At 55.7% G+C, this 17425-nt stretch overlaps 1 protein-coding gene across 1 annotated transcript in view; it reads right to left on the bottom strand.

Annotated features, from left to right (window-relative positions):
* LOC103183658 (maestro heat-like repeat family member 1) overlaps positions 1–17425 on the bottom strand; it is a 33419-nt gene that overhangs the window by 3583 nt on the left and 12411 nt on the right. The window contains 26 exon segments of the mRNA XM_042345634.1: positions 456–521; positions 1068–1170; positions 1470–1604; positions 1988–2143; positions 2321–2509; positions 2944–3090; positions 4373–4487; positions 5786–5923; positions 6021–6048; positions 6051–6216; positions 6471–6648; positions 7705–7859; positions 8687–8839; positions 9573–9685; positions 10954–11089; positions 11430–11531; positions 11779–11874; positions 12288–12426; positions 13002–13081; positions 13495–13617; positions 14316–14342; positions 14977–15123; positions 15534–15656; positions 16221–16340; positions 16584–16691; positions 17004–17056. Coding sequence (XP_042201568.1) covers positions 456–521; positions 1068–1170; positions 1470–1604; positions 1988–2143; positions 2321–2509; positions 2944–3090; positions 4373–4487; positions 5786–5923; positions 6021–6048; positions 6051–6216; positions 6471–6648; positions 7705–7859; positions 8687–8839; positions 9573–9685; positions 10954–11089; positions 11430–11531; positions 11779–11874; positions 12288–12426; positions 13002–13081; positions 13495–13617; positions 14316–14342; positions 14977–15123; positions 15534–15656; positions 16221–16340; positions 16584–16691; positions 17004–17056 — 3096 coding nt within the window.

Below are 17425 nucleotides of genomic sequence, written 5' to 3' on the forward strand. Positions count from 1 at the left end.
CCTTACCTCTGTGACCTCCTAACCCCCTACCAACCTGCCCGCTCCCTCTGCTCAGTGGACTGCAGCCTGTTCCTCGCCTGCCCCCCCCATTGGCGGGTGAGCCTTCAGCCACCCTATCCCCACCTTCTGTGACTCCATCCTGCAGTCCCTCCGCCTCACCCCTCCTTTGCCTCCTTCAAGACCCTCCTCTTCAACCGTAACTTCGACCACCCTCCTTCCACCCTACCCGATCCCGACCCCCAGCTCGGGTCCGAAACATTGACTATCCAACGCCTTTGGACGTCCTCCCAACGTGAAAAGCCCTACACAAATATAATTTTGTCCAAACATTGGTCCAAACGCGCGATTATTTATTCTCACTCCTGCACAGGTGCCTTCTCTCAAGTGGAGGCATTGGGCAGCAGAATGGGGGGGGGGGGGTGGGGGGGTATAAGCAGGTCGGAGAGGCACGTCACCTGCACACACGTGCTCGAGGGACACAGTCTGCAGCTGGCTGGGGGTGAGGTTGCCCAGGAGGAAACCTTGAGTGGAGAACAGACAATCGCATATCACCACCTAAGCTTCACCTCCCGCCACCCACCCACCCACACGCGCGCGCCACAGCCTCTCCGCTCCCATCAGGAAACACTCCAACTTTGTTCCACTGATCTTAATCCTTTATGTCTCGGGGCTTTCATTAACATTGGTTTTTGATCCACACAAAAAAAAACTCTCCAGCAATTAATTCTCCATCAAAGAGATGATGGAACAATGAGAGGGAGGGGAGGAATGCGAGAAAAAACACAGGGTAAGAGGTTGTCTTGTCAGGACAGACAGTGTGGGGGGAGACGCCAAATACAGGGTCGTGATACCTACTCTTATTATCTAAAAAAAAAAGAAAAAATATCATAATTTCCTTAAGACTCATTAGAAATTGCAAACGACTGTTTGGTCACCCTGTACATTTGGTGTGTTCAGCTTTTAAACCTATTTTGATGCCTCTCCCCCCCACCCCTCAGCCAGGCCCCCCCACCACAGCCAGACCACCCCCCCCACCCCACCCAGCCCCCCCCTCCGCCCCTACATACCTGCGAACATGACAGCATTGGCCCTGATCTCAGGCCAGACGCTCCTGAAGAAAGCCATGCAGCCCATCACATAGAAATTAATCTTCTCCGGGAAATCACTGATCTGTAACCAGATACATTCAGGGCAATGAGCAGCAGCCCCCCCCACCAAGACACCCTCCCACCCCAGCTGTTTGGATAGGTCACTGGGTGGGGGGAGACTCACCATGTGTTTTTTGGTGGTGTGGAGGGTGGGGGCGAGACAGTGGGGGGTTTAGTGCGGAGACTCACAATGTGTTGGGGGGGGGGGGTGTATGGGGTCAGGGGATGGGGAGTGTGGACACTCACAATGTGTTGGGGGTTATGGGGAGGTGCAGATACTCTTGACGTGTTGTGGGGGGGGGGGTTAGTACAGATACTCACGATGTGCTTAGACAAGTTGTTGATGAACTCTCCGTAGTGCAGACTGGCCTCCCCCAGCAGGTGCTTCTGGAACATGGAGCCCACACTCACTGAGCACAGCAACCGTCCTATCAGCCGCAGCGCAAACTTACAGGCCTGAGAGAGAGAGAGAGAGAGAGAGACAAGTGAGATTGTGTGAAAGACAGTGAGAGAGGAAGAGAGAGTGTGTGTGAGAGAGAGAGATGGAGAGTGTGTGTGAAAGAGATGGAGAGTGAGAGAGGGAATAGAGAGAGAGTAAAAGAGAGGAGGTAATGTGGGGGTGGACATAGGGGGAGAGAGCGAGTATGAAGGGGAGAGACATAACAGGTGAGACTGTGAACGAGGGTGTGAAAGAGCGTGTATGTAAGAGGACAGTGTGCGTGTGAGGAGAGTGCGTGTGAGGAGAGTGTGTGTGAACAGAGATTGTGTATGTGTGTAAAAACGTGTGCGTGTGTGAAGAGTGTGTGTGAGTGAGAGGGAGTCCCTGTGGAGTGCTGTACCTTCACCACCAGTTCGCTGCTATCGTTGAGATGCAGCAGGAGGCTGACCAGACTGGAGTGAATTTGCTCCAGGAAATCAGCCTTGGACTGTCCGTCACCAAACCTCGATAGGCTCCCAAACACTGTGAACGCTGCCGCTCGCACTCGCTCCTTATCCTGAGAGAGAGTGAGAGAGAACGAGAGCTCTAGAGAGACAGACAGCGAGAGAGAAAACGAGAGCACGAGAGAGAGCTAGTCAGAGAGTGAGAGAGCGCGAACGATAGAGAGAGAGAGAAAGTGAGAGCGAGAGAGCTTGCACATGCGCGTGAGAGAGAGAGAGAGAGAGAGTCTGACCTTCTCGAAGAATGGCCTGATGCGGAGAGCGATGTTGATGAGGATGGGCTGGACACTGCTGTCCTCCAGCACCTCCAGCACCTTGGCCAGGCCAGACATGGCCTCCAGTGTGATCAGGTCACCGGGGTCGTCCTTCTCATCCATCCCCGCGATCAGCGCTGACAGCAGCCGCGTGGCGTACTTGTGGATCTGTCCCCATCCCAAAGGAGAGTGTGTGTGAGAGAGGGAGAGAGCGTGTGTGAGAGAGGGAGAGAGCGTGTGTGAGAGGGGGAGAGAGCGTGTGTGAGAGGGAGAGAGAGCGTGTGAGAGGGGGAGAGAGCGTGTGTGAGAGGGGGAGAGAGCGTGTGTGAGAGGGAGAGAGAGCGTGTGTGAGAGAGGGCGAGAGCGTGTGTGAGAGGGAGAGAGAGCGTGTGTGAGGGGGAGAGAGCATGTGTGAGAGGGAGAGAGCGTGTGTGAGAGAGCGTGTGTGAGAGGGAGAGAGCGTGTGAGGGAGGGAGAGCGTGTGTGAGAGAGGGAGAGAGAAAACGGGAAAGAACTTATTACAGATCAGATACGGTCAGTACAGCTCAGAGACACAGTACGTCCTCACTCCCAGGTCAGGGTTAGAGACGCAGTAAAGTTACCTGGGCGGCAGCTCCCACAGCCACGTTGCCGAGCCCCCGGATGGACAACATGCGGACGACAGGACAGGAGTCCACCAGGCAGCGCAGGAGGCTGCTCACCAGTGCGTCCACCAGCAGCAAGTCAGCCATTACATGGTGGTTCAGCAGCTGTGGATAGAGACAGTCACACAGCGTCAGAGAGAGACACGGGGAGGTGAGGGGGGGCGGGGGGGGGGGGAGGGAGGGAGGTGGGGGGAGCGGGACTGGGGGAGGGAGGGAGGGAAGGTTGTGAGATCCCAGTGATGGAAACTCTGATGCGGGAAAGGAAGCTGAAGGGAATCCAGCAAAACATTCCCGAAAATCCATGACACTGACTTTTCCAACAGCGAGAGCCAAGGACGGCCAGGAACACACACACACACAACTCACTTCACCTCCACACCCGCCTGCTCCTGTCAGCCCTGAGCCCAGCACAGCTCGTTTATATAATAATAATCCTGGCATTTGATACGGCGCCTGATCACGTCTTCGGGACGTCTCAAAGCGCTTCACAGAATATACCGTAAAGTGTAATGACTGTGTGGGTTGTGGGGAAAACTCGGCAGCCGATTGCGCACAAACAGACGTGGTTTGAGTGACAAAATTATCATTATTTTTGAAGAGAGATTATTAACCCCGGAAAAGCGATCCGTTAATCGACTAACAACCAGGTTCCTACTTACTACAGAGGCGGGTGGAGTACGGAAACTTGCCGAGCGTTCTCCCCTGCCCGGGAATCCATCCCAGGACCTCTCAAATGTGAGGCGAGGGCTCTAACCACTGAGCTACAGGACTCCACTGTCTATGTTGGGCCTCATTCATCTGATTCTCTCATTGATTTGGACTGAACTCAGTGTTTGACACTAAACCGAGGTCAAGTCTGTGCCTGTCGGGTGGACGTTAAAGATCTCACCGCGCTATCGGAAAAGAGAAGGGAGTTTTTTCTCTCCCAGTGTCTTGGCCGACAATACAATTGGTCATTCAATTCATGACTGTGTGTGTGGGTGACGCTGCTGTGCGCAAATTGGCTGCCGCATTTCACCCACAAAATACAGTCACTACACTTTATAATGTAGCCTATGAAGTGCTTTGAGACGTCTCAGCCACGTGATAAGGTGCTGCAAGGATTATTATTATTATTATTAAAAATCCCATGGCGCTATTCGTGTAAAGTTCCTCTTTCCCGGTGTCCGGGCCGACAATCCCCAGATACAACTGGTCATCTGTGTTATGACTTTGTGGGATGTCGCTGTGCCAAATTGGCTGCCATATTTGTCCACCAAACATACAGTCACTACACTTTACATTGTACCCAGTGAATCACTTTGATACTCTGCCCCCTCTCCCACATTACTCCGCTCCCCCCCACACATTACTCCACACGCACATGCCACCACCCCGTGGTCCTCACCTCTGCGTAGAACGCAGTGACTGTGATCCTCTGGTCCTCGTACACACTGGTCAGGGTGGGAGATAACTGCTCCACAATGCCGCTCAGGTGGGGAGCGCTGTGCTGAGCCATCGCCCTGGGCAACAAGAGCAGTTACACACAGCCCGTTCCCCCCCCCCACCACCCCCGCGGGAGTCAGACCCTCACTGTAGCCAGGGGAGGGGCAGTGACATAGCCACTGGGAAGCACAGACAGAAACATGGAGTTTGTTACGGCGGCAAAACATCTCAATAGCTATGATTTAATTGAATTGAAATTGCCCCCAGAGAAGTCAGGGCTGTGAGCTCACAGTCCAGGCTGATGCTCCAGCTCAGTATTGGGGAGGTCGCTGGGAGGACGGAGACAGAGAGAGAGAGGTCTTTATTGTTGGAGGTACCGTCCTTCGGGTGAGAGATTAAACCTCTGCGTCCTCGACCACTCCTCTGCGTTCGACACAGTCGACCACACCATCCTTCTCCAGCGCCTCTCCTTCCTTATCCAGCCAGGAAGTGAACCAGCAATTAATTTGGAGGATCATCAGCCGAGATACCAGGAGAAACTCTTCTCCCCAGTCCACCTGAACAGGCACACCTGGCACCTCCAGCACTGCCCTGGGGCATCAGCCTGGACTGCCAGCTCCTCAGCAGGATCTGGGAAGGCAGACCAGTCACTGGGGGCAGGGAATCCGCCCACTCAGCTCCTGTTAACCAAAGCCAAAGTAGGGTGGTCCTCGCTGGACAAGCAGCGGGAAAGCTTGGCCAGTCAGCGGTCTCAGTGGTAAGCTATGCAATTTTAGCTGGTTAGACTCCAGCAGTTACCCCAAGGCACACTCTAGGGTCCGGTCCCCCCCAAGCGGCTAATATTTTCCGGAATTAGTTAAGCGGGATGCGTCCCTCCAGGGAGAGAGATTGCGCATTCCATTCCAACAATCTATCTCTGGGATTTCTATGTGTGGGTGGGATGCCTGGGATTCTCAGCCTGGTTTTGGAGATTCTTAAACACGGTGATGGGTTTCCGCACGTGTCGGACACCCGACTGAGCAAAAAAATCCTCAAAGCGTGAGCTCAAAGTTCCTGACGTGGCGGTTTGAAGCCACAACCTTATACAACAACAAGTCACATTTATACAGCAGCCTTCACACGGATAGTGTCTTGGCAGAGTATATGGGCCAGATATTGGACCAGGGATCTCAGCCTCGATCCTGCTCTCATCCAACCTCAAGCCTCCAGCAGCAATGGAGAGCAGGGGGGTCCCTGGCTGGACTTCCTCCTCCAGAACCCAGTCAAGAGTTTGCAGTTCGCTCAGTTTCCAGCCCAACTTACAGCCCAGGTATCTCAGTACATGAGGCTGGTCTCCCTCCCTGTTCTTGCCCCCGGGCTCCGCTGTTTCCCCTACCTGGCCAGTACAGCGACCCCCTCAGGGTGTTTCTCCGGATCCTTAATCATCTCCCAGCCGCCCTCGTCCTCCATGGCCTTCAGCACGGCCTGGGCCTTCCCCCGAGCCAACAGCGCCTTCAGGGCACTCACCGAGCAGCTGTAACAAAAGGCACCACCCCTTTAACCTGGGCCCCATGGCACTAGGGGGGGTGGAGGTGAGAGGGTACGGGGAGAGAGGGAGAGTGAACAGTTACCTGCAGACGTCCAGGCTCCTGGGGGGCGAGTCTGGCCGGATCTCTTGGCCCCGGTGTTTGGTGGGTCTCTGGGGGGCCGCACCCCCACACTGGACCCCACGCGTACCAACAAGCAGGAGAGGAGCTGAGGATACAGACTGAGCACAACCTCCCCCACCTCCGGCCGGGACAGCATCTCACACAGTGCACACGTCACCTGGGTAACAACAGTAATAACTCACACACACACACACACAAGTGACCTGAGTAACATACAGTAATAACTCATGGAGGGTGTAGTGGGTGTTGGGGGGGATGTTATGAGAAGGAGGGGGGAGGCTCATGGGTGGGGGGTATTAGGGGGTTATGAGGCGAAGGGGTATTCACGGTCAGGGTGTGGGGCGACAAAGGTGGTGGTGGTAGTGGGTGTTGGAGGGGTGATGGGGGGTGGTGGGGGTTGAGCGTACTCACGGCGAGGGTGGGGATGGTGGCGTAGCGGGTGACGCTCTTGCGCAGGAGGGAGTCTCGCTTCTCCTCGTACGGCAGCTGTTTGTTCAGCTTCTCCACCAGGTGCTCCAGGGTCAGTCGGGCCTGAGCCCCCTCCCCCGGCAACATCAGGGCCAATGCCTGCCACAGCTCCCCAGCCTCTCTGAGGGGGAGAAGGGGGGAGAGAGAGAGCGAGAGCGGGGGAGAGAGAGAGCGAGAGCGGGGGAGAGGGGAAGAGAGAGAGAGGAGGCGAGGGAGCGAAGTGGGGAGAGAGGCGAGGGGAGAAAGTGGGGGAGAGAGAGTGAGCAGGGGGAGACACACAGAGAGAGAGAGCAGAGAGAAGGGAAGAGGGGGGACGAGAGAGTAGGATTATCCGACAAGGTTAAGAGTAACAGAAAGACCGTTTACTGAACCCGGCTCCTGGTCTTCCCCACTCACGGGCAGTTTTCTGTTGCCAAGTGTCTGGGCGGGGATCGTTAGATGTTTGTTAGGTCCGGGTGTTAAGGGATACGGGGCAATCGCAGGTAACTGGCCATGAGGTACAGATCAGCCACAATCTTATAGAATGGCAGAACGATCTCGAGGGAGCGTCTGACATATGTAGAAACCCATCACTGTGTTTAAGCCGAGAAGCTTAAGCTTAAGCAAAACCAATCTGAGAATTCCATGTATTCCACCGACACACGGAAATTCCAGAAGAGATGGTTGGAATGGAATGCGCTCTCTCTCTCTCTCTCTCTCTCTCCCTGGAGGGACGTATTCTGCTTAACTAATTCCGGAGAGTATTAGGCGCAGGTTGGCAAGAGCCAAGGCTCGGGGGATCCCAGAGTGTGTGTTGGGGTAACTGCTGGAGTCTAAGCCGCTAAAATCGCGTAGCTCGAGCAGCTGATGTTTCATAAATAAAATACAGGACGAAACAATGGACAAGTTTGCTTACTCCACGAACTTCTGTTTACCGAGGAGTAACCCAGTTGTTAGTCGATTGGCGGATCACTTTTCTGGGGCTAATAATCCCTTAAAAATAATAATTTGGGCACTCAATCCACGACTGTTTGTGGGACACTGTTGCGTGCAAATGGCTGCTGCGTTTCGCCCACAAAATACAATCAAATTCACTTTACGGTATATTCTGTGAAGTGCTTTGAGACGGCTCGAAGATGTGATAAGGCGCTATATCAAATGCAAAGATTATTATTATTATCATTAGGATTATTCTGACCTGTCAAAGGGCAGAGGGTGTGAGAGGAGACAAGCGACCACCGCCGGCATGTTCTGAGCAGCCAGGAGAGAGACCGTCTGTAACACAGAGAACTTGACCTGCTCCTGAGTGACCGACTGGAGCTGAAGATGAAGAACCTCCAACACCTCGGAGACCTGGAGTGGGGAGGATAGAGAGAGGAGTTAGAGAGGGGAGGAGAGGAGTCCTGTTTGCCTGTCCAGCTAAACATCAAAGATCCCCGCCGCGCGATTGGAAAGGAGTAGGGAGTTTCTCTCTTATCTTTCTCTCCCGGTGTCCTGGCTGACAATCCCCCACATAAAATCAGAATAATAACGACCCTTCCATTTGATATAGAGTCTCGAAGCCCTTTGCAGAATACATTGTAAGGTGAAGTGACTGTATTTTTGTAGGCAAAACACAAAACGCGGCAGCCAATTGCGCACAGCAGTGCCCCGCAAACAGCCATGGAGAGAGTGGCCAATTTTATCTGGGGGATTGTCGGGCAGGACAGCGGGACAGAGAGAGAGAAAAACTCCCTTCTCTTCTCCGATAGCTCCGGGGGATCTTTAACGTCCGCCTGAACAGCCAGACCGGACCTTGAGACGTCTCATCTGAAGGGCTGTTCACGGGACATTCCTAGGCGCAAAACTGGGTTGCTGCGTTCGCCTACGAAATTCACAGTCACTACACTTTACAGTAAACGCGGTGACGATGTGGTTCCCCCAACGAGGCTCTGTATCAAATGTGAGGATTGTTAATAGCCTCTCACCACCACTAGGTGTCACTTTCTCGCTGCGCCGCAGAAGGTAACGCGGCGCAAGAGCGCCACCCGGTGGCCAAACTAACGGTATCTTGTTTCTGCTCAGCCCCCCCTCCCCACCCCCCACCCTCGGGTGCCTTGACACGCGCGGAAACTCATCGCCGTCGCTTAAGAGTCTCCAAACCAAACTGAGATCTCCGTGGATCCCAACACATCCCTCACCTGGTCGCCGAGGCCAGTCCCGCGGATGTGGACCAGGGTGTTGATGAGGATGGCGGCTGCGATGGCAGCGCTGGGGTGCTGGTCTCCCAACCCCTCGAACAGCATGAAGAGCAGTGTGTTCACCTGATCCTGGGGCATCCGCTTTGAGATCACCTGCCGACAATCGCAGGGGGTCAGAGAGCTCGAGCTAAGCCCCACCGAGCCTCGGGTACGGGTCCCGCTCCTCCCTCCCTCCAAACTCTGGGCAGCACCACATCCTCGGCAGTGTCTTTTCCCTCCCCACCGGCCGCAGAAACAGCCGTAGCCCACACTTCGTGGCCAAAGGCACGGTCGAAGAGGAACGAATGTCACATGTCAGAGGAGAGAGGCGAATGAGATGGAGTTCCATAGGGTGGGGGCAGAGAGGCTGAAGGCCCAACAGTCGATGGTGGGGCGGGCCAGGCGGGGGACACGGAGCAGGCAGGAGCCCGCCGAGCGAAAGGAGCAGACGGGTTGATATAGGGTTAGCAGGTCCACACACATCGCCAGCGCCTTCCCTACACGGCCGAACAGCTACAGCTCCCCACACATCCCATCCCCAGTCGAAGGCAGGGGCTGTCATGAGGACACACTTGTGTCACACTGCTGAGCCAGCCTCGGGGTGGGGGGGGGGTGCGGGGGGCGGTTAACATCTCATCCGAAGGACGGCACTTCTGACAATGCAACCCCCCCCCACCCCACCCTGCCAGCACTGCATTGGAGCGTCAACTTAAGGGTATGTGATTCCGATCCCGAAATGGGGCTTGAACCCACGTCCTTTCCCCTCCGCTGGGGGACTCTGGTAGATTCTAGGCTGGTGTGGAGCTCTCGCTGGTGCCCCACCTGACTCCGTGGGGCAGGGTCTCACCTTGCCAATGTCAGAGCACATGCGGAGCAAGACCTTGCTCTCAGCCTGGCCCAGACCGTCCTTCACACTGCGCAGGAACTCCACCTCCTCGTCCCGGTGGTCCAGAGCAAAGCCTGCGCAGGGAGGAGCACAACATTCATTTATCAGCACAGTCATAGAAACATAGCAACAGGAGGAGGCCATTCAGCCCCTTGAGCCTGTTCCATCGGTCGATAAGATCATGGCTAATCTGCACTTCAACTCCAATTGCCCGTTCTTGCTCCATATCCCTTGGCACCCTGACCTAACAAATATCTATACAAATATCTAGTCCCAAGCGCTGCCTATTCCCACACCCTCTTTCTCTGCTCCAACCCGCCCACCCACCCTCCATTTTTTTGGTTTGTTTTTGCTGAGCCGGGTGTCTGATACATGCAGAAACCCATCACCGTTGCTTAAGAGTCTCCAAACCAAGTTGAGATTCCCGTGCATCCCACCCACACACGGAAATCCCAGAGACAGACTGTTGGAATGGAATGCGCTCTCTCCCCGCTTACCCAATTCCAGAAAGTATTAGGCGCAGGTTGGCAAGAGCCAAGGCTTGGGAACGCAGACTGGTGCGTTGGGGTTACTTCTGTAGTCTAACCAGCTAAAACCACACAGCTCGCCATTGGGAGTACTGACTGGTAAACTTCCATTGAATACAATCATAGAATATTAGAGCGCAGGAGACCATTCGGTCCATTGCTCCTGTGCCATCTCTTTGGAAGAGCTATCTAAACAGTCCCGCTCCCCCGCTCTTTCCCCATAATCCTTGCAAATTTTTCCTTTTCAAGTACCTATCTAATTCCCTTTTGAAAGTTGTTATTGAATCTGTTTCCACCAGCTGCGCATTCCAGACCGTAACAACTCTCTGTGTGAAAACATTTGCCTCCATCTCCCTTCTGGTTCTTTTGTCAATTATCTCGAATCTATGTGCCCTCCATCGAAACCCCTCATAATTTTGAGCACCTCTATTAATTCTCCCCTTATGCTATGCTCTAAGGAGAGCAATCCCATCTTCTCTAGTCTCCGTATAACTTGCTGCTGATTGTCCGACTAGGACCACCCACCCATCAGGGCTTTGGCTTGCAGGGTTAACAGTAGCTGAGTGAGATGATTCCCGGCCACAGTGGCTGGTCGGCTCTTCCGAGTCCTGCTGATGAGCCAGGCCGGGCTGTGTTGTCAACAGCGGTGAGTGCCCTGGAATACTGCGGACACTCCTGGCTCAGGAACCGGACTAGACTGTCACGGAGGCTCGATTCCGACCTTCCATTCCTGGTCATGCCGCCTTGGAGCCAGTTCAGCCCTAGAGCCCCCTCTTACCTCCCGCCACAAAAGACCCCTCCCCACTGCAACTCACCTTCGTAACGCAGCTGGATACAGAGCAGGGTGTAGATGCTCTCCACAGCCCCCCGCCGTACAGTGGGGAGGGGATCCGCGCAGCGTGGGATCACTCGCCCAATCAGAGCCCCCAAGTTGTGAAACGCCACCATGTTCTGGGGAAGAGGAGGTGAGTTAATGGAGGGAGGAGGCCATCGTGTCTGTGCTGGTGTTCGCTCCCCCTCTGGATCTCTCTACTCTAACCCCATTCCCTGCTCTCTCCCCATCGTGTCTGTGCGGGTGTTCGCTCCCCCACTGGAGCTCTCTACTCTAACCCCATTCCCTGCTCTCTCCCCATCGTGTCTGTGCGGGTGTTCGCTCCCCCACTGGAGCTCTCTACTCTAACCCCATTCCCTACTCTCTCCCCATCGTGTCTGTGCTGGTGTTCGCTCCCCCACTGGAGCTCTCTACTCTAACCCCCATTCCCTGCTCTCTCCCCATCGTGTCTGTGCTCACTCGGATGTTGAGCTTGTCCAGGTAGAACGCCAGCAGTTTGGAGGTGGTCTCCGTAGCTCGCTCCCGCTCGTGGTCTCTTGCTGATAACCAGGGCTCGATGTGCTGCCAAAACAATAAGACAGGATGAGGGGAGCCATTCCTGGTCAGGGGGGAGAGAGAGAGAAAGACAGAAAGAGAGAGGGGGAACAAGAGTGGCGCACAGAGTGATAAACGAGAGAGAGAGACACATGCACACAGAAATGCAGAGAGAGGGAGAGACACACCCACACACCGAAACGCGCAGAGAGAGCATGAGAGCAAAGTAAGAGTGCTGGGTGGAGGCTAAGCCAGTAGGGGACTGCACTGGTACCTTGAACACAGCCTGGAGCCCATCAGGAGACAAGTCCTGGAGCAGGATTTGCATCAATAACTCCTGCAAAGCAGTCAGTGCGTCTGTGTACATCACCTGGGGAAAGAGAGACAGAGAGCGTCAGTGTGCGTGTACAACAAACCCTCGCGTTTGATACAGCACCTTTTCACGGTCTTCGAGATGTCTCAAAGCGCTCCACAGAATATACTGTAAAGTGAACCGACTGTGTGTTTTGTGGGTGAAATGCGGCAGCCAATGGTGCACAGCAGCGTCCCCACAGTCGTGGATTGAGTGACCCAATTTTTTGGAGGGATTATTACCCTCGGAAAGCGATCCGCCAATCGGCTAATAACCGGGTTCCTACTTACTGCCGGGTAAACAGAGGTGTGTGGAGTAAGGGAACTTGCCCAAAGTTTCGTCCTGCCCGGGAATTGAACCCAGGGTCCTCTCGCTTGCGAGGCGAGTGCTCTAACCACTGAGCTCCGGGACTCTGCGCCCCCCATGTTTACCTCACGCTCCTTCATGTCAGTGATGGCCTCCTCCTTGCCCTTTTCGGTGGCGAGCCGCGGTGGCAGGGAGAATACACTGCCCAGACAGGTGGTGATCAGCTCATACAAGTCAGCCTCACTCAGCATTGGGTCCAGCTTCCTGACGCTGCGTTAAGGAAGATTCTCGTCATGGGGGCGGGTGGTGGGGTGGGGGCGCTGCAGGGAGGGAGATGAGGGGGTGTGGATGTACCGGAGCGAGAAACACACAACAACTTGCATTTATATAGCGCCCTTCAAGCGGGGTAGCGTTCCGAAGTGTTTTTACAGTGGGGGAGTCTGTCACCGAGCCAGGGGGAGAGGGAGTGGGGAGGTGACCGTAAGCGCGATCAACAAGGAAGGTATTTAGGCTGGATTTGAAGGTGGGGAGCGAGGAGGCAAGAGGGGGGGATGCGAGGGTACGTCCCACAAACAGCCATGAAGTGAGTGAACAGTTTTATAATAATAATAATCCTTGCATTTGATATAGCGCTTTTCACGTCTTCTAGACGTCTCAAAGCGCTTTACAGAATATACTGTTGTTATTTGGGGGATTGTCGGTCAGGACACCAGGAGAAAGAAACTCCTTTCTCTTTTCCAACAGGGACACGGGATCTTTAACGTCCACCTGAACAGGAACAGACGGGACCTCGGTTTAATGTCTGATCTGATGGCCGATGGGGTCTTGGGGAAGGATACAGGAGGTGTAGACTGGCTGTGATGGCGTGTTGGCGAATTGGGGTCCTCAGGACATCCGGGGGCTCAGCCTTGATCAGGTCCTGCAACAGAGAAAGACACAGGGGAGTGAAGGGTGGGGGGGGGGGGCACACAGAGAGAGGGGGAGGGGAGAGAGATAGGGAGTGAAAGAGAGAGACAGGGAGAGACACACACACACACACACACAGGAGAGTGAGAGAGGGGGACACAGAGAGGGGGAAGAGACAGACAGGGAGAGAGAGCGGGGAGGGAGGGAGAAAGAGACAGAGATGGGGAGAGAGAGACAGAGAGAGACAGGGGGAGAGAGAGGAGGAGGGAGAGGCTGAGGAAATAGAGAAAGGGAGATAAATAGAGGCGGGGGAAAGAGAGAGAGAGTTGAGCCTCTCTGGGGCAGTCAGCGCACTCCCCCCACCCCCGAGGGAGTGTGCGAGGGCCTGGGTGTGCGAGTGAGGGTGTGTGTGTGAGGGTGACTGACCTGCAGGAGGTGCAGTAGCTCTCCCTTGTGGCTGAAGGTGAAGGTCTGGTTGGCCGTGTTGCTGTAGACGGCTCTTGCGATCAGACTGACGGCTCGGAGCAAACTGAGCTTGACGGTCAGGTCCTGATGGGGAGGAGAGGAGAGGAGCGGGGAGATCAGCCCAGCACACAGCACGCACTCTACAGGGACTCAGTGCTGCAGGAATCCCTTCACACTCATAGAGGCTCACAATCTGCGTGGAGATCTTCCCACACTCCCCCCACCCGGACCCCCGAAACACACAGAGCGCACAAAAGAGAGACACACACACACACTCACAAACAGGCCTTGGTCCTCTCTAACCGCCACCCACCCCACACACCTGCACATCAGTTGTCCCCAAGCCAACAATTCAACAACTCGCATTTATTTCGCGCCCTTCACGCCAGACGGAGGAGTCTCAGGGCACTTAATTCGAGAGTGAAAATTGGTTATTGCCATTTTTATGAAGTGTTAGTATCCTGGGTTAGCAAAAGAGCGAGTGAGGGAGGGAGAGCAAGAAAAGAGGAAGAAAAAGTGCTTACGCGAGAGAGAGCGAAAGAGAGAGGGCAAGAGAGAGGGTGACAGACAGACACACAGACACAGAGAAACAGACAGAGACAATACAAATACAAAATGACATTTACACAGTGCCTTTCACGTTGAGAGGAAGAGAGGGTGTAAGTGAGAGAGAGAGAGACACACACACACATAAGAGAAAGAGGGAGAGAAAGCAAGAGAGAGAGAAAGTGAGAGTGAGACCCTGCCTGAGACACAGAGCGAGGGCCAGACTGTAATGGTACCTTGGTTTCAACCTTTATCCCCAGAACCTGCGAGACAAGCGAGAGTGAATCAGCACCACTCCAAACCCTCCAGGAACTCTCTCCCACTCGCACCCCCACTCCCTGGGGATAGCCCCAGGCAATGTGGAGTTCCCTCCCAGACTCAGTCACTGAGCGCGTGTGTGTGACTGTGTGAAGTGCGGACTCACGCGTGGGGGGGGGGGGGGGGGGGGGGGGGGGGGGTGACTATGTGTCAACAAGAACAACAACATTACATTTATAGAGCGCCTTTCAGGTCCGGAGGATGTCCTAAGGCACTGAAACATGTGTCAGTATGTGCGTGTGAGTGAGTGAGTGAGTCGGGTCCGTGTGTGAGTGTATGTGCGTGTGTTCGTGTATCAAGTCTGTGTGAGTGAGTGTGCCTGCCGGTTCCTTTTTGCGTGTATACGTGCGTGCGAGCCGGGTCTGTATGAGTGTGTATGTGGGGTATGTGTGTGTGGGGTGTGTGTGGAGGGGGTGGGGGGGTCTGTGTTAGTGTGGTGGTCAGTGTAAGTGGTATGTGGGGGGGAGGGGCGTCTGTGTGAGCATGTGTGTGGGGGTGAGTGTGTGTGGGAGGGGTCTGTGTGAGTGTCAGTGTTGATCTCTTAGAGTAATGCTGGAGAGGGGGAGGTGGGGGCTGTACCTTGGTGTTGAAGTGGCTGAGGACCAGCCTGACGATGTGAGTCTGGATACGAGGCAGGATGAGCTGCTCAGGGCCGTGCAGGCTGACATAGCCGTAACACAGGATCAGCGTGCTCCTCACCTTCTCCACCTCCACATCAGCCTTGTCCTGTAGCACACCGCACAGTCACATACACACACATCACAAATACACCCACAGCGCAGGGCTCACACACCCCCACACAGCGCAGCTCACACACACACACACCCCCACAGCGCAGGGCTCACACACCCCCCCACACAGCGCAGCTCACACACACACACACACACACAGCGCAAGGCTCACACACACACACACACACACACACAGCGCAAGGCTCACACACACACACAGCGCAAGGCTCACACACACACACAGCGCAAGGCTCACACACACACACACAGCGCACGGCTCACACACACACACACACACAGCGCAAGGCTCACACACACACACACAGCGCAGGGCTCACACACACACCCACACACAGCGCAGGGCTCACACACACAGCACTCACACACACAGCCCTTGTCCAGTACCTTGAGGATGTTGAAGAGACTGGATGTTTTCCTGACAATATCGGATTTGCCAAAATCCTCCAATTTACCGAGAGTGTCGTCCAAGTGTGTGGCCGCACAGAAACCCACCCCGACTGCCACCCCCTGCAGAGAGAGCAGCCCCCGTCATTGACAGCGAGACCCCCGCCCCGCGCGCCCCCCCACCCCACACACACGCGCGCGCCCCCCACTCCACACACACACGCGCGCGCCCCCCCACCCCACACACACACGCGCGCGCCCCCCACTCCACACACACACGCGCGCGCGCCCCCCACTCCACACACACACGCGCGCGCGCCCCCCACTCCACACACACACGCGCGCGCCCCCCACTCCACACACACGCGCGCGCGCCCCCCACTCCACACACACGCGCGCGCGCCCCCCACTCCACACACACACGCGCGCGCCCCCCACTCCACACACACGCGCGCGCCCCTCACTCCACACACACACACACCCGCGCGCCCCCCACTCCACACACACACACGCGCGCCCCCCACTCCACACGCGCGCCCCCCACTCCACACACACTCACCCCCATCCCACGTACCCCACCCACCCCACACACAAAACCCCACCCCACAGGCACTACGTCACTGACAGCGAGACCCCCACATACACACACCCCACCCACCCACACACCCCCGCGCACTGCGCCCTGACCTCTCTCTCCAGTGGCTCTGTGTGTCGCACTGTCTGCAGCAGCTCCAGCAGCTGTTTACGCACCGCGTCCCGGCTGTGTGTGTGCCTCAGCACCACCCCCACACACTTATACAGGAAGCCCTGGTCACAGAGAGGCCAGTCAGCACTGACACCCCCACCCCCAGCACTCCTCCCCAACACAAGACTCCGAGCCCCCACCACCACCGCCGCAAGACACCCCAGAGCTCTTAAACCTCCCCTCCCACCCATCGCTCCAAGATCCCCCTCCCCGTGCTCAGACGTTCCTCCCACCCCCGTGCTCAGACATCCCCCCTCCCCAGACATCCCCCCTCCTCCGTGCTCAGACGAGCCCCCGCCCAGCACCTTCTCCTGTGGGTGGCTGCTGTAGGTGTTGAGGTGTTGAATCATCTCCTCACACAGTTGCGATCGCCACAAGTCATCACTGACAGCCTCCACACTCCGAGACAGGAACTGCAAGAGAGAGAGAGTAGGGGGTGAGAGAGAGGGGGATGAAAGAGTGTGGGGTGGGGGGAGAGGGTGGGGGGGAGAGAGAGGGGAGGAGAGAAAGAGGGGGGTGAGAGAGGGGGGTGAGAGAGGGGGGTGAGAGAAAGCAATAGTGCGAGGGGGGTGAGGGTGGGGGAGAGAGGACTGTGAGAGAGAGTGAGTGGGGAGGAGCAGAGAGAGAGGGGGAGAGAGAGAGGTGGGGGGGTGAAAGAGAGGAGGTAAGAGAGAGAGTAGGGGGCAAGGGTGGGGGGGGGGGGGTGAGATATCAGCCACACTCACCAACAACAGCTTGTCCTCCCACTGCCGCTGAAGCAGGGACTGCTCAGAATTCTCTGCGGAGAGAGAGAGAGAGAGAGAAAGAGAAATGAAGAAGGGGGCAAAACGCCAAGGGGGGGGGGGGGGGGAAAAGATAAAAAAGGATGGGTTTCTGGTGTGTCGGACAGACCCTTGTGTTTGTGTGTCAAACCCTTGCATTCGATATAGCGCTTTATCACGTCTTCGAGACGTTCTCAAAGCGCTTCACAGAATACGTCGTGAAGTGAATTGACGGCGTATTTTGTGGGCGAAACTCGGCAGCGTCTCACAAACAGTCGTGGATTGAGCGAGCAAATACATTTTTGAAGGGATGATTACCCCCAGAGAGCGACCCGCCAATCCATCAACAATCGGATTCCTACTTACTGCCAAGTAAACAGAGGGGC

The sequence above is a fragment of the Callorhinchus milii genome, unplaced genomic scaffold, assembly GCF_018977255.1.
Source record: "Callorhinchus milii isolate IMCB2004 unplaced genomic scaffold, IMCB_Cmil_1.0 Scaffold70, whole genome shotgun sequence".
In the NCBI taxonomy this organism is placed as follows: domain Eukaryota; kingdom Metazoa; phylum Chordata; class Chondrichthyes; order Chimaeriformes; family Callorhinchidae; genus Callorhinchus; species Callorhinchus milii.